The 13,052-nt window shown below is 40.3% G+C and overlaps 2 protein-coding genes across 6 annotated transcripts in view; both read right to left on the bottom strand.

Annotated features, from left to right (window-relative positions):
• The window catches only part of bmpr1bb (bone morphogenetic protein receptor, type IBb), a 51,016-nt gene extending 49,237 nt beyond the window's left edge, over nt 1–1,779 (bottom strand). Inside the window, exon 1 of the mRNA XM_027282059.1 lies at nt 897–1,779. The gene's annotated coding sequence lies outside the window, so the exon portion shown is untranslated. The remainder of the gene's footprint in view (nt 1–896) is intronic.
• Nucleotides 1,780–2,096: 317 nt separating this feature from the next.
• pdlim5b (PDZ and LIM domain 5b) overlaps nt 2,097–13,052 on the bottom strand; it is a 35,479-nt gene continuing 24,523 nt past the window's right edge. The window contains exons 5-15 of one of the 5 annotated variants that reach the window (XM_010738112.3): nt 11,396–11,457; nt 10,516–10,536; nt 10,340–10,366; nt 9,923–10,077; nt 9,023–9,050; nt 6,180–6,343; nt 3,761–3,941; nt 3,455–3,635; nt 2,948–3,068; nt 2,743–2,858; nt 2,097–2,621 (exon numbers count right to left, since the gene is read on the bottom strand). In XM_010738112.3, coding sequence (XP_010736414.2) covers nt 2,532–2,621; nt 2,743–2,858; nt 2,948–3,068; nt 3,455–3,635; nt 3,761–3,941; nt 6,180–6,343; nt 9,023–9,050; nt 9,923–10,077; nt 10,340–10,366; nt 10,516–10,536; nt 11,396–11,457 — 1,146 coding nt within the window. In that variant the 3' untranslated portion in view covers nt 2,097–2,531. Of the gene's footprint in view, nt 2,622–2,742; nt 2,859–2,947; nt 3,069–3,454; nt 3,636–3,760; nt 3,942–6,179; nt 6,344–9,022; nt 9,051–9,922; nt 10,078–10,339; nt 10,367–10,515; nt 10,537–11,395; nt 11,458–12,431; nt 12,953–13,052 lie in introns of all 5 variants that reach the window. The other 4 variants (XM_010738121.3, XM_010738130.3, XM_010738139.3 and 1 more) reach the window with 4 other exon arrangements.

Below are 13,052 nucleotides of genomic sequence, written 5' to 3'. Positions count from 1 at the left end.
TCAATCATTGTCTTGATTAATTGATTATTTGGTCCAGAAATGTCCAGAATGTCTTAATCATTGTTTCCCAAAGCTCAAGGTAACATTCTCAAATATCTTAAGATATTCAGTTTACTGTCACAGTGGACTAAAGAAATCAGGAAAGAAATCAGATTTGAAAAGCTGCAATCACAGAATTTGTGCATGTATATTTAATAGTTGCCGATTCATTCAATCGTTAACAACTAATTGAATAATTGTTGCCAGTCTATAATCCAACATTATTACCCATTATTCTTAAATGGCTCAAATACTGGGTAAATATTTTGATGTGAATACTTTACAACATTTGTTTCTGGGTTATAGTGGAACAGGAGTAAAAAGTAGTACAAAAAAAATAGAAGGAAATATGCACAAGTAAAAGTACCTCAAAATTGTAGTTACCTTAATTGAATTAGTTACTTTGCACCACTGTACTACACCTTGAGGTGAGATTATGCAGCCATGTTATAATTGCTAAACAGTCATAACAAGGCAGCAAGAACAGACTTTCATCACTTTAACTGTTTTTTTCTCAGTATCAATTATTCAAAATATAAAATCAATCACATTTTAACGCACTTGGGCATTATTCTCACTCAGATCAGACGTTCAGACGCACTGAGCAGTGATCATGGCACCAATTACTGATAAGCATCATCATCATCATCATCATCACCATCCATGACACTGCAAACAAGCCGCTGCCAGCATCAAACTGAGCACAGGCGGCAAAACTAGCGCTTCAGCTGAATTGTAATGAACAGCAGCACGGAAAACACATCCCGGAGCCCTGATAACCAGAAAGACTATTACTGTGCGCTCTGGCACCGCGCTCTACTGAAGGTTTTCATTTCTTTAAGGCAAAGAATGCTTACCGTCTCCTTCTCGCTTTAAAAATAGCTCGACAAGTTCTCGGGTCTGTGTTGATTTGATCTCTGCTGTGGTCTCTTTTTATTCGCATGTGTCCCTCTCTCTGTCTTGTGGCAGAGTTTTTTTTTTTTTTTTTTTTTTTTTTTCTAAGTGTACCACGCGTTATTTGAGGCTGGTTTCAAATCTGGAGTCGTCCTGCGCACAGCTCCCACCTCCGACGTCTTGGAGAAGTGCACATCAGTACGCTCAGATCATCTGGTCCATTTGCACTCCAAGGCAGACTGAGACTGCATAAAAATAACTCGAGAGAGACTCAACATTGAATATCTGTTTCCTGCTGTCTGTCATCCCGAAATAATGTGGCTGTTAATAACCTGAATTGTTATCATATAAGAAAGAATGAATGTGTGTGTGTGTGTGTGTTGTTCTCCTGTCCCTATGGGGATGTGTATTTTTCCTCTCTTACTGCAGGTGAAGTGTATGAGGCAGCTCATGCTGGTGCCTGTCTGCCTGCCTGTTAAACTTGTCTGAATAATTACTGTCACAGTTACAGATTTATAGCACAGGATGCATCCGTTATTTGCTGCTATGCTTTCTATGCATAATTAAACAAAGTCCATGTGCACAAAACATAAACAAGGCATTTGCAGAACGAAGAATTTAATGTTTCAGTCCAGTGTCAGCCACGAAGAACAGGAGAAGATAGATAGATAGTAAAAAAAAAACAACTGTATGACATATCCAAGAGCTCTGATTGTGTTCATTGTTGAACCCTTTTATTTGAAATGAGAGAAAGGAATGTCCAATGAGAAATCAATTGCACACGTACACGCAGAAATGTGTGCAAGACAAAGAAGAAATGAATATATTAACATTGTTTTGTGTTAATCGAAGCTAGTAGAACGAAGCACTGGAAGCATGCTCAGGAGCCATTTTGCCTCTGAATTATAGGCATTGCAAAATATACATAAACAACGCAACATAGCTACTCCATCTATTATGGATTCATCTCTGAAAGACTGACTTTTAATCTTTGCATTTCATTGTTATGCATTAACAATGACGTGACCTTTTGTGCTTTTGTTTACTGGGAATGGTTACTTACCACATCACTTTAAAACAACAACAAAAATACTAATATAATATTAAAAGTTCCCATTTTTTAAATCTGATGGCCAGATGCCCAATATGTCTTTTTGTTGGACAATCCCTTGCTTAAAAATAAATATTTTTTCCCCATCACATTAAATAATTTCTAAACCTTTAACTCGCATTACTAATAGCATATCTTTCCACATCAATATTCTAAACTTTTCTGTGTCAAACAAAAATGTCCTATCAAACACAAATAAAAAATCTCAGCACAAACGTGTATTAAAAATTCACTTGCACAGATATTGAACTGGCAGGGGGTTAACAGTGTATTGAAATGTACTGCATATTTATCTATTAAACCGATAAAGCATGAAAATATTAGAGCAAAACTAAAGCTTATAGTGGAACCTCTGACCCAATGTTATCCTAACAGAAACAGATCAATCAGATCCGTTTTATTCTGAAAATATTTAACATCTGACTGAAATATAAATGGCTGTAAACTGACACCGTTGGCCCCTCTGATTCATATTCATGGGGGCAGGTCAGATGTTGACGGTGTGTGCATGTTTCTTGCACAAAGCCTTGTCTTTTTTGGAGAAGAACGGCTGACCTTCCAGAGAAGTAGAGCAGACCTGTGAAGGGAGCCAAAGATATACAGCGCAGTGTTGTTATTCACACAACATTCTCAGCATTGTCTTATTTTTAGATCTACTCCCTGTTGTTGCTGTGGGTGAAACTATCTCCTGGACCTACCGCACACACAAAGCAGGTGTCATGCCAGGTGAATCCGAGAGCCTCCAGGAACTTGTCCCCTGCCTCGATGGGGAAGTCACAGCCGTGGCAGTTGGTCCCAAACAGACTGTAGTAGTCTGAGTGAAGAGCGACAAAATGTTATCCTGTTTGCACGCATACTTTTCTTTACAACACCTACTTTACTGTTGTGGGCTTCCTGCTCTACCTTGTTCACAGTATGGCTGTCCATCCTCCATGTGAAACATGTTGCCTCTGATTGGCTGTTGGCAGGCGACACAGACGAAACAGGACACATGCCAGGTCTGTTTCAGGGCGTTCATGACCTCCTGCAAAGGAAACGCAAGAAATAAATGAGAAATGTTGAAGTTAATACAACTATGTAGTCCTCAAATGATCCATAAAATAAATTAAGGACAGTTTTTCATCATTTAAAAAAGTTAAAACTTTGAAGATGTGTTTTCTTATAACCTTTAGATGATGAATGTTACTATATATAACCTGTTACTAACATATAAGGTATAACAGACAATGCACATGGGCTGCATTTGTTTTGAAGGATAAATTCAAACATTGTTATTCAGGCTATAATCAATCACTACAATGCATTAAGCAGCCAGCATCTGTTTTATTTCTTTGAGTAATAAAGAACAGTAAACAATGTTTACTTAATTAATAAAAGTATTCAGAATAAAGCTTCAGCTTTAAAACTCACGCCCAGAATCTTGTGTTGGCAGCGGCCGCAGGTGGGAGCAAAGAACTGCTCGTAGCAGCGTTCACAGTACACCTGGCCCTTCTCCTCCACAAATCCATTTTCTGCCAGGGAGGAGTGGCAATGAGCACAGTTGAATTCCTCAGGGTGCCATGACATGCCCATGGCCACAAGGAATGGGCCCCTGGTGAGAAAAAGCAAGGGACAGAGGGAAATGATTCAAACATTAGAAAGAACATCCACCTACTGAGGTTTTTTAATATGTAAGTTGTTTAAGATTTTACTCTTTTTTTTTCTGCTGTTACTTACCTGATGACATTGTTGCACTTGCTGCACATTGGGGTGCGTGTGCCGGCTGGGATGTGTTCAGCCCGTTGCACCACAGAGTTGAGGTCCTGTGGATGTGGCTGCGGGGTCGGGCGGTCTGGACCTCTGGGAGCAGGGTTGGCAACTTTGCCAAACGAAGGAGCTGCTCCACCCTTTGGAAAACCTTGACCAGAAGGGAAAATAATGGGTCAGTATTCAAATGGGGGAAGAAAAAAAAATAGTTGGCCATGCATGGGCGTACTAGAGAAAATATTAGACAAAACGTACTTTCCAAAACTTTAAATCTATACAAACTTCTTTTTTAATTTCTCAGCCAGAACAGATGTGTACAGTGTAGGTGTGTCTTGTCACACAATGAATGGGAATGATTTGATGATCTTTAACCTCCATGCTTGAAGTATGAGACAGCTGGGTTGGACAGAGCCACCCCACCCATCCCCAAGACAAGGGATCAATTTTTCCCACTGAGGGAAACAACACATTCCCAGAGGCAGAGGAGACACCTGGAAAAATAATCCCCCTCCTCTCATCACAAAACATATTGAGAGGATGAACAGTTTTTCCTCATTCTCTTTCACAGTGCAAAGACACATCCAGGACAGGGGGTTAGTGTTGCTTGCCCTCTGAGGTGAAAGCTTGAGGGTAAAGTCACCAGGGACAGAGAGCACCATTATCAAAGACTCGGGAGGTCAAAGGACAAGTGCTCACTAAATTTCCTTTTAACGGAAAGCAAACAAACTGAATAAACAGAATGGGGAACTAGCGAGGAGGTGAGAAGACTGTGGGAGTGGGATTCATAGGAAGAAAGATACTAGAGAGTAAGTGTGATGGTTCTCTCTGAGATTCTATTAGATAATAATTGCTCGCTGAAATAATATTTCTGTTGTGATTAATCTGAAGAGCTGCTCTTGATATATATTAACTCCATTATTCCAGTGACATTATCAAACATAATGAGCATAAAAAAACACTTTTATCAGGTCCACAGCTACTATTACGGTGGTGATGTCCTCTGTGTTTTTTCTGGGAATTTGCAAGCTTAGCAACCTGAAAGAGGTTTCTAATTAAAAACACACACATGGAGGACATTTTGGAGACTGATACCAATATTGTTTGAGACATTATGTCTAATTTTGAGAAGAGAGAAAATGGAGGAGAAAGGAGAAAAAGGAGAAGATATAGAAAGGAAATGTACAACACATCTTTCAATGGTATCACGATTTAGCAGCTACTATCCATTAACCTGTGTGAGATTAAAAGTTTGGCATTGAATTGAACGCGCTACTGATGCAGAGAATTACGCCGGAGTCAAAATATTTTTCAATGGTCCTATTTGACCTTATCTGTGTGAAAAGCTGGTACAGTGAGGTGGATGATGACAAGCTGTCAGTCCAATCGAAACCTTTTGCAAGAGCAAAAGATTGAGGGCTGAGCCACATTAAATAGGACTGAAAGTGAAACAGACATTTGTGAGTCTGTCACTGCTGCCTTGCTGTATGAGGAAGATAAGAAGAAAAAAAATTCAGCATGAGACGACATCAAGACTGAATCACAGCAGGACTGCAAATCTCCGTTTTGTCTGTTCCGTCTCTCTAAATTCAGAGGCAGAGGGGATGGAAAGCAGTGCCAATGATTCAGACTCTGACTCTAAACTTTGTGTATCTTTTGAAAAACACACACGGCCTAAATATCCTACTAATTCCTTGCTCCTGCCAGTTAAACTGACAAAATTATGAATTCATGTAAATAAATTTTAAAAGGTCAAATGGGACATTCCACGAGCCCAGCCCAACTATGAGATACGTGCTTGTTTACTTGAACTCAATGTGTTAATCTGATAAATAACACAGTCAACAGAGAACTAACTGTGGCCTCTCCTGCTCTCACCCTGTGGAGCATTTCTTAAAGGGTCTTTAGGGAAATACATTACAGAGCACATAGTGTATCTGTTCATGAATAAGTGCATACTTGTGTCTTAATATTGGTAATAATAATGACCTCTGACTGATGCCTTTCAGCAAATATTTACCCTGACCAGCTCGGGGTCTCGTGACAGGGATTGCTGTGTTTAAAGAGCAGCTTTCACACAAAATAAAATACATAATTCTCGATTTCACAATCTATTTAACTAAGGGGATTCTTGGGAAAAGCCAATAATCTGAGCTCATTAACGGAATACCTCTGGTTTTTATAGAGCTCATAAGCTTAAATAGCGGAGTGTCAGGTATAAAACCTGCAATAAACGTTACGGCTGAGCAGCAGTGATTTAAAAGAGTGGGGCTGCCCTCTGTGGGTAAAAAGAAGCAACTACACACAAAATAAATATTACATTCATGGCAGAAGCAGAACCATGTAAGTGGCAGTACATAACAGGGGAGGATATTTGAATGTGTTCTTCTACCTGATGGAGCTCCAGGCTGGTAGGATGGCTTGTTCTGGGCTGCTGGGCTCTTGTACGCAGAAGCAGAGTTGACGTTTCCATTTCTGGGTGCTGCTGCAGATTTGGAAAATGTTTTTGCTGCAGGCGAGGTGTGCACAGTGGGGGTGGTTTTGTCAACTGGCTCACTGGGAAACAGATATATCTTGCATAAATCATAACTCACTACAACACACATACACACTTTCTATATATACACACACTGTCTCACAGACACAGCTTTCTTCCCTCCTGTCTGGTATTTCTGTGCTGTGTTCCTGCAATTTAAACAAATTTAGGTACAAACTGTGGCAAACGACTGAATAAGAAAGAAATCTAAGAGCACCATGAATTGAACTGCTTAGTGTGATTTGATCAACTGCATGTACTAGTGTTCACAATCAGTTGGTCTGAATCTCAGTAACACATGCAAACAATCAAGACAATTATGGGGCACTTTTAAATAAGGATATGCATCGCTGCCTACTGTCCATATGGTTTTTCAATTACTGACATAAGGACACAATTACAGGTGGTGATGCCATAGTATCAACTGTACATGTAGCTCAACCTCTAATCATTTCCGGAGATGACCAGTGGTATAATTGTAGTCGTGGTTATTGCTTTTTTTTTTTTTTTTTTTAAAGATGTAGATACTTTGAGGCAGTGGTGATTTCTTTCCCAGTGGTAGTAGAAAATGTTAAGCCGCACCCCTCATAAAATTTCACAGCTTTCATTTTCAAGCTGAGAACCTCGAGTGGCCAGCATAGTGGCTTGAATATATTACTACAACAGTTAACAGTGGTTAACAGTTTGGTAAATATAATCTGCTTTTCTAATTATACAATATTTGAATGAATCTTAAATATTTTGTCTCTTAAAAGCATTCATCAGGACCTATATGATAACGGGTGTAACGTGATGGCTCAGCAAACCATCATGTAGGCAGATAGAACGGTTGAGTAAAAGGATTTGCACCAACAGGATTAACAATTTGTATCCCTGAAGCTATTTGGTTTTTCAGCTACAGCACACTGCATCTTACTGACAACAGATCCTATTGTACTGTCAACCACAGACTCGTGGACAGATGTTTCATCATGGTTTTAATCCAGTCTTGTCTTTCTTTATATTATCCTGCCTGTTAGGTGTTTCTGTTTGAAAGACATGAGAATCGTGTCTCGGAAATGAAATGCAATCTGCTGGTTTTCGAGTATGGACAGGTTGCATTGGTGTCTGCTTGCCTCAAATCAAAATGATAAGAAACCTGAGCTCTTTTAATGGAATACAGATCACATTGTGTTTAAATTTAGCAGATTAACTAGATGCTAGAATGAGAATGATGGAAAACAACGACTGATTGAAATGTACTTTGAAGATTTTGTTTCTCATTGCTCAAACAAGTACACTGAAGACACTGTAAACCCCCATTGCATAACTAATTTATTCATATCATAAACAAACCACTGGAAATTGTATTTGACAGGTTTATTTTTCTCTAACAGGCAAGAAGAAAAAAGAAGGAATCGAAAAGATTAAGAAATTTTATTGAGGAAAAATCACCAAAAGCTGACAAATGAAACTACTTTGGTTAGTGTAGAAACCAGAGGAGAAAGACACAGACATGCTCAGAAATAAAGATTACAGAAAGTGTATAGTGGAAAGTGGCGGCTCAGACAAACACTACGATAAGTACACTGCAATATAATGTACTGCTGCATTTCAGAGCACACATCCATATTTACTTGCATGCATGCATTTCATTTACATTGTGAAATATAACTACATGTAACAAGATAATGTTTCTTAAAACAATTCTGTTTGCTTGTGTATTTCAAAAAAAAAAAGGCTGCATGATGTCGGTATGCAAAAGGAGGCAATGTAAATGTAATGAGTCAAACTTAAATAAATAGATAGACAATTTAAACAAGTGAAACAAGACAAAACAAAACCTTGCCTACTGCACATTTAGCAGCCGTGCTGAAACACCATGATGCCAATTTCTCAGCTTGTTGTACTTGTATCCTATAACTTCTGCGTTCAACTTGTTTGCTCTGATTCGGCCCAGAGGACAGCGTTAAAAAGAGAAAGAAGAGAAAAAGGAAAAGTTGGAAGATTAAAGCAGAAAAGTCATAGATAACAAAAGAGAAAGCATGTGGAGAAATGAGACAAAAATAGCAAGAGCACAAAAAAAAAAAAAATAGCACAGTTGTAGATAATTATGAGATGAGAGAGTTTCTCCTTGCAGATGTGTATGGAATTACACGCTGGGGTTTTTTAGGAAGTGTACCCGAAAAACAAAATCTCACTAACAGAAGGATATCAGGAATCTCTTTCTGGCAGAGTTTATATTACCCACAATACCACTTAATTACCCAGACTTTCCAGTGAGTGACACACTGATTGGTTGGGGATCTGGTACAGAGGGAAGGCTGTGCAGATTAAATTGGTTTAAGATTGAGAACAGCGGTAGCAATCACAGCCTAAACTGAGTCTATGGCTGTCTTCACTCGACCATCCTCCTATAAGAGCTCTCGATGTGGTTTCTCCAAATTAAGCCTTAAATTAAGCATGATAGTGTGGGGCCGTAAGATCGGGAAATCAGGGCTTAACTCTGAATAACAGACTCATAGACACGCTTACATGAGTACTCTGAGGGCCAATTCTGAATATGAAACGTCTATGATCAAGAAATTATTATATAACAGGAAAAGAAGACATTGCTAAAACACATGCATTACTGTATTTCCTGCAAAAGTGCTCACAGACGAGACACAGAGAGCGAACACATACCAGATTTGATTATATCAAAACCGCCAACCACTTACTTCTTTCCACTGTTCTCTGAAGCTTGGTCTGCAACAGTGAAGGAAAAAAAAAGAAGATGAAAATGGAGGAAAAATGTTTTGTAAGTGTTTTTTAACAGTGTTTAAAACAAGACTGTTCTACAGTAGGTTCATCTTGACATAGCACATGAATGACTGAGTGCTATCCCTACAAACTAGAGCCCGATGGGACTTCTTGGACCTATCCCCCAGCTGTTCACAGCTACAGAAACACCATGACAGATTGGATATCCATCAAGTGTTAAAAGCTCATCGCATATCCCTGATCTGGTAACATCATTTGACAAAAAGAGAGATGGAGAAAGACAAATCTCTCATCTTGTTTCATTCTAATAAGTGAGTTACTGTAAATCAGTTAAACAGATCCACACACACAACCCCTAAGAATGGAGGGAGGCCCAAAGCCGCAGCCTGCTCATGTAAGCATCAATGTCAGTTATAGTCAAAACAGCAACATAAAAAATATTATAAATGATAGGGTGATGAAAGCTACTGTGACTACAGAACCTATAATAATACTGTAATCTCCAGAGGCAATTAAGTTTTTTATAAAAGAAATGTGATTAGAAAAACAGAGACATAATTGAAGTCATATAAAAGTTTCTAAGGAAATTATGTTGCAATGGATTACTGTAAAATTGGTAACATTTATATAAATCTGTCAAGTGTTCCAGCCTAATGTGGTTTAATGGTTCTAAAATGAACCGACAGCAATACCAAGCTGAGACTTATAATAAAAAATGATAATTCCAATATTAAATTCAGGCAGTTTCAACACTAAAACACTAATGTCACACTAGACACAGGAGTACGTCTTTGCAGAGTGTTAAGTCTTCATCAACAACCTGTTTAAAGCCGTATAACACTGCGGTCGGTACACACCATTTTCAGTGCCGGTGAGCTGGGCCAGGATACGGAAGGAGCGGGACTGGGAGGTGCCGGTTCTCGGGTGCCAGTCCTCCGTGTCCTCAATCAGACGCTTCTTGCTAGAATCGCTCAATGGGTACACATAATTCTCAGGCTCCTCAACCGGTTTCCTGCACGGTCAGATCAACCAATAAATGATGTTAGAGAGAAGGAAAACATCTTAACTTGTTACATATTAGGTGTAACAGAACCTTTGCCACAGGTACTACAGACACACACAAGCTCACAAACTAACATTCACGTTAACAAACAATCTACACAGCACACACGTATACTGTAATATGCATTAAGTGCTCCACGTTCAACCAAGAGTGCCGCTTCTAGTTACATATTTCACAGTGTGACCTAACCGCTGTTAGACTTTACATTTACCTCCTAGGTCTAGCTGGAGGTGGAGTTCTGCAGGTGGTCAAAGAGAAGGCAAAGGAGGAAAATGCACAGAGGCAGAAACACAAATCACAAATTCAAAAGTCACATCAAGTGCTAAGTATACCGTATGACACTGCACTGTTTATAGAAGTTGAGAAACTATTTTAACCTATACTTACTTAGCACTTCTCTGAGGCTGACTATAAGAAGGGAAAACCACAGAGTAGAAGTCAGCTAGTGTCTTTAAAATGTCTAAAGTGTATTCATTAGTGAGTAAAAAAAGAGCAATTACATTTATTATTTTAAAATGGTGAATTAAACACACTGACAGCATATTAACGGCGTTGAGTGTTTGAGATGATGAAAGCGGCAGTGACCGCATCGCACCACAAGGTGGGAGTAATGTGCTTTGAAAATAAAGGAAAGTTTCCTTCCTAAATAATTTGACGGCGCTCTACAATGCAATAATATTTATGCTGTAAGTGTAGAGCAGAGTTAGGTTGAAGTGCTGTTCCAAACAATTTCATGTCAAAAGTCCAAGCATGCAATTTATTAATCTGTGCGTGTCAGGTCGAGGTGAAGGATGATGAAAGACAGCACAGGCTATTCTTAGCCAAAGAAGGATATACTTGGCTGTAGTTTGTTTGGCCTTGAATAAACACTCAGTAGCAGATGGGAGCTAGACAGATGCAAAGTTGGGTGACTTCAGCAGCCCGGTGCACTGACAGCCCTGTTTGCACTGGGTGTAAATACAGTATAAGGTAACACAGAGTCTAATGCCACTGAGAGGATGAGTGACCAGTATGAGCTCAGCCCCACTGAGTGTCCTGTGGTGTCCCAGAGATGGATTATTTACGCGGGTTGTACAGTTTGTTCGGGCCTTGAAATGAGCATGTACTGGAAGGGGAAGAACACGAATGTGAGGTTTATGAGGGTTAGCTCAAAGAGGTGCAAGCGTGCCTTTGGTAATCATAAACCAGAGAGATTTGAAGGCTGTAATCACATTCCACATGGTTAGAATGCTACTGCAGCAGATATATTATCATTCACAGCACTAACTTGTTGCATGTCTCTTCCTCCTCCTGTGGGTAAAGAAGGGGTGAATGGAAAATGGTTGGATCCTAAATGAAGAATGAATAGACTAGACTGAGAGAAAGAACATAGTCCCTAACATCATAGCCCCTTCTGAGAGAATGTGCATAAAGAAAACACACAATCAAAGCATGCAGGTCAGGACACAAACACACGCATGCAGAAAATACACTCCACCTCTATAAGTGGACAGTCGAGGGTTTCAGGAAACAGAGAGATTGGAGATGACTTTAAAGGCTGTAACTTTGTAAACACACACAGACATAAGTAGGTTTCCCAGATTTATTTAAGTGTGAAGCTGCTTGCTTGCTTGAAGCCAATAAAACCGATTTCTATGACCTATTTTCTTCAGGTGACAGGGAGCAAAGAATGAGTGGCAAATCACTTAAAACCTAGCTCTGTCTACTGTAACCCAATCAGTGAGCCAAGCCCTGCTGATGAAGCCCAGTCCAACCAAACCTGGCTCTGTCCCTGGCCTCGAGAAGCACAAACCTGCCAGGATTCTGCCTAATTAGAAACAAGTGTTACACCAGAAGTGCCTGTTGGGCAGGCTGTGTTTGGCAGAATGTGAACCCCACTGTCAATTATAGATAGACGGGCAGTGGCATCAGTTAGCATGTTGTCTAGACTCTGTTCCCTTTCCAGTTCCCCTGTGGAAGACTTAAACAAGATCTGCAGCATGCCTTCGATTTTCCTTGTATGCAGCAGTGTGAAAACAGAGGTGATGGGCTGTTTCAGTGTTAGCTTTTCAAATGAGACACATATTATAGACTGCAAAGCAAAAATGTCTACTACTCTGTGGCCTCTGAGAACCACAACTCCTTCTGGTGCTGCTGACTAAAGCACGCAGTGTATATTACTAAATCTTTTTATATTCTTTCGTACTCACACCAATATAAATACTGAGGTTGTTTCATATGTGCCTTCAGCTTTACTCTTCATATTAAAAAGTGACAGTGTAAGAGAAAACATATGGCAAACGGGTTTGATGGATGGTACCTACCCATTGAAGTGCTCTGACAGGCCCTGGCTCTCCAAAAGACCTCGTCTCTGGCCCATAGCCACCTCACAAGCATTCGTGTTGGAGTAGAGGTTGATGGGTGTGTTATAGACGGAGGACTGTGGGACATTAGGATTGGAGGAGGGGGCTGTCACTTTGGCTGGAGAGGGGTTGGATGTGGAGGAAGAGGTATACGGGGAGGTGAAAGTGGAGCGACCAGGGCTGGGTCTGGGAGTGGAGTTGGCTGGAGCTGAGTTTGAGGCAGCGGGGCTCGACTTCAGCGGAAATGGAGGCTGTGGTGGTTGAGAAGGGGCAGCCGGCGTGAAAGCAGATGATGCAGAGGGAATGTTGGCTACTTTGGGGGCCTCCGGGGTAGAAGAAGCTGTGATCGCACTGCTGCCCCCCCCAAAAGGCCGGGCTGTCTTGTTGTAAGCAGGAGCAGACTGACTCGATGGCTTGGTGTATGCAGTGCTTGGGGCAGGGTGAGTGATTGGGACAGGCTTAATGATTTCTTGAGGTTCGTCCTGGATAAAGGTGAAAACACACAGCATGCACGTACAACAAATCCAAAATCAACTCATGCACGTCAACTGGCATACCCAGAAGCACTGCACAACAATCAAA

The sequence above is a fragment of the Larimichthys crocea genome, chromosome IX, assembly GCF_000972845.2.
Source record: "Larimichthys crocea isolate SSNF chromosome IX, L_crocea_2.0, whole genome shotgun sequence".
Taxonomy (NCBI): Eukaryota; Metazoa; Chordata; class Actinopteri; family Sciaenidae; genus Larimichthys; species Larimichthys crocea.
The sequence above is the reverse complement of the archived record's forward strand: the minus strand, read 5'-3'. Positions and strand labels throughout refer to the sequence as shown.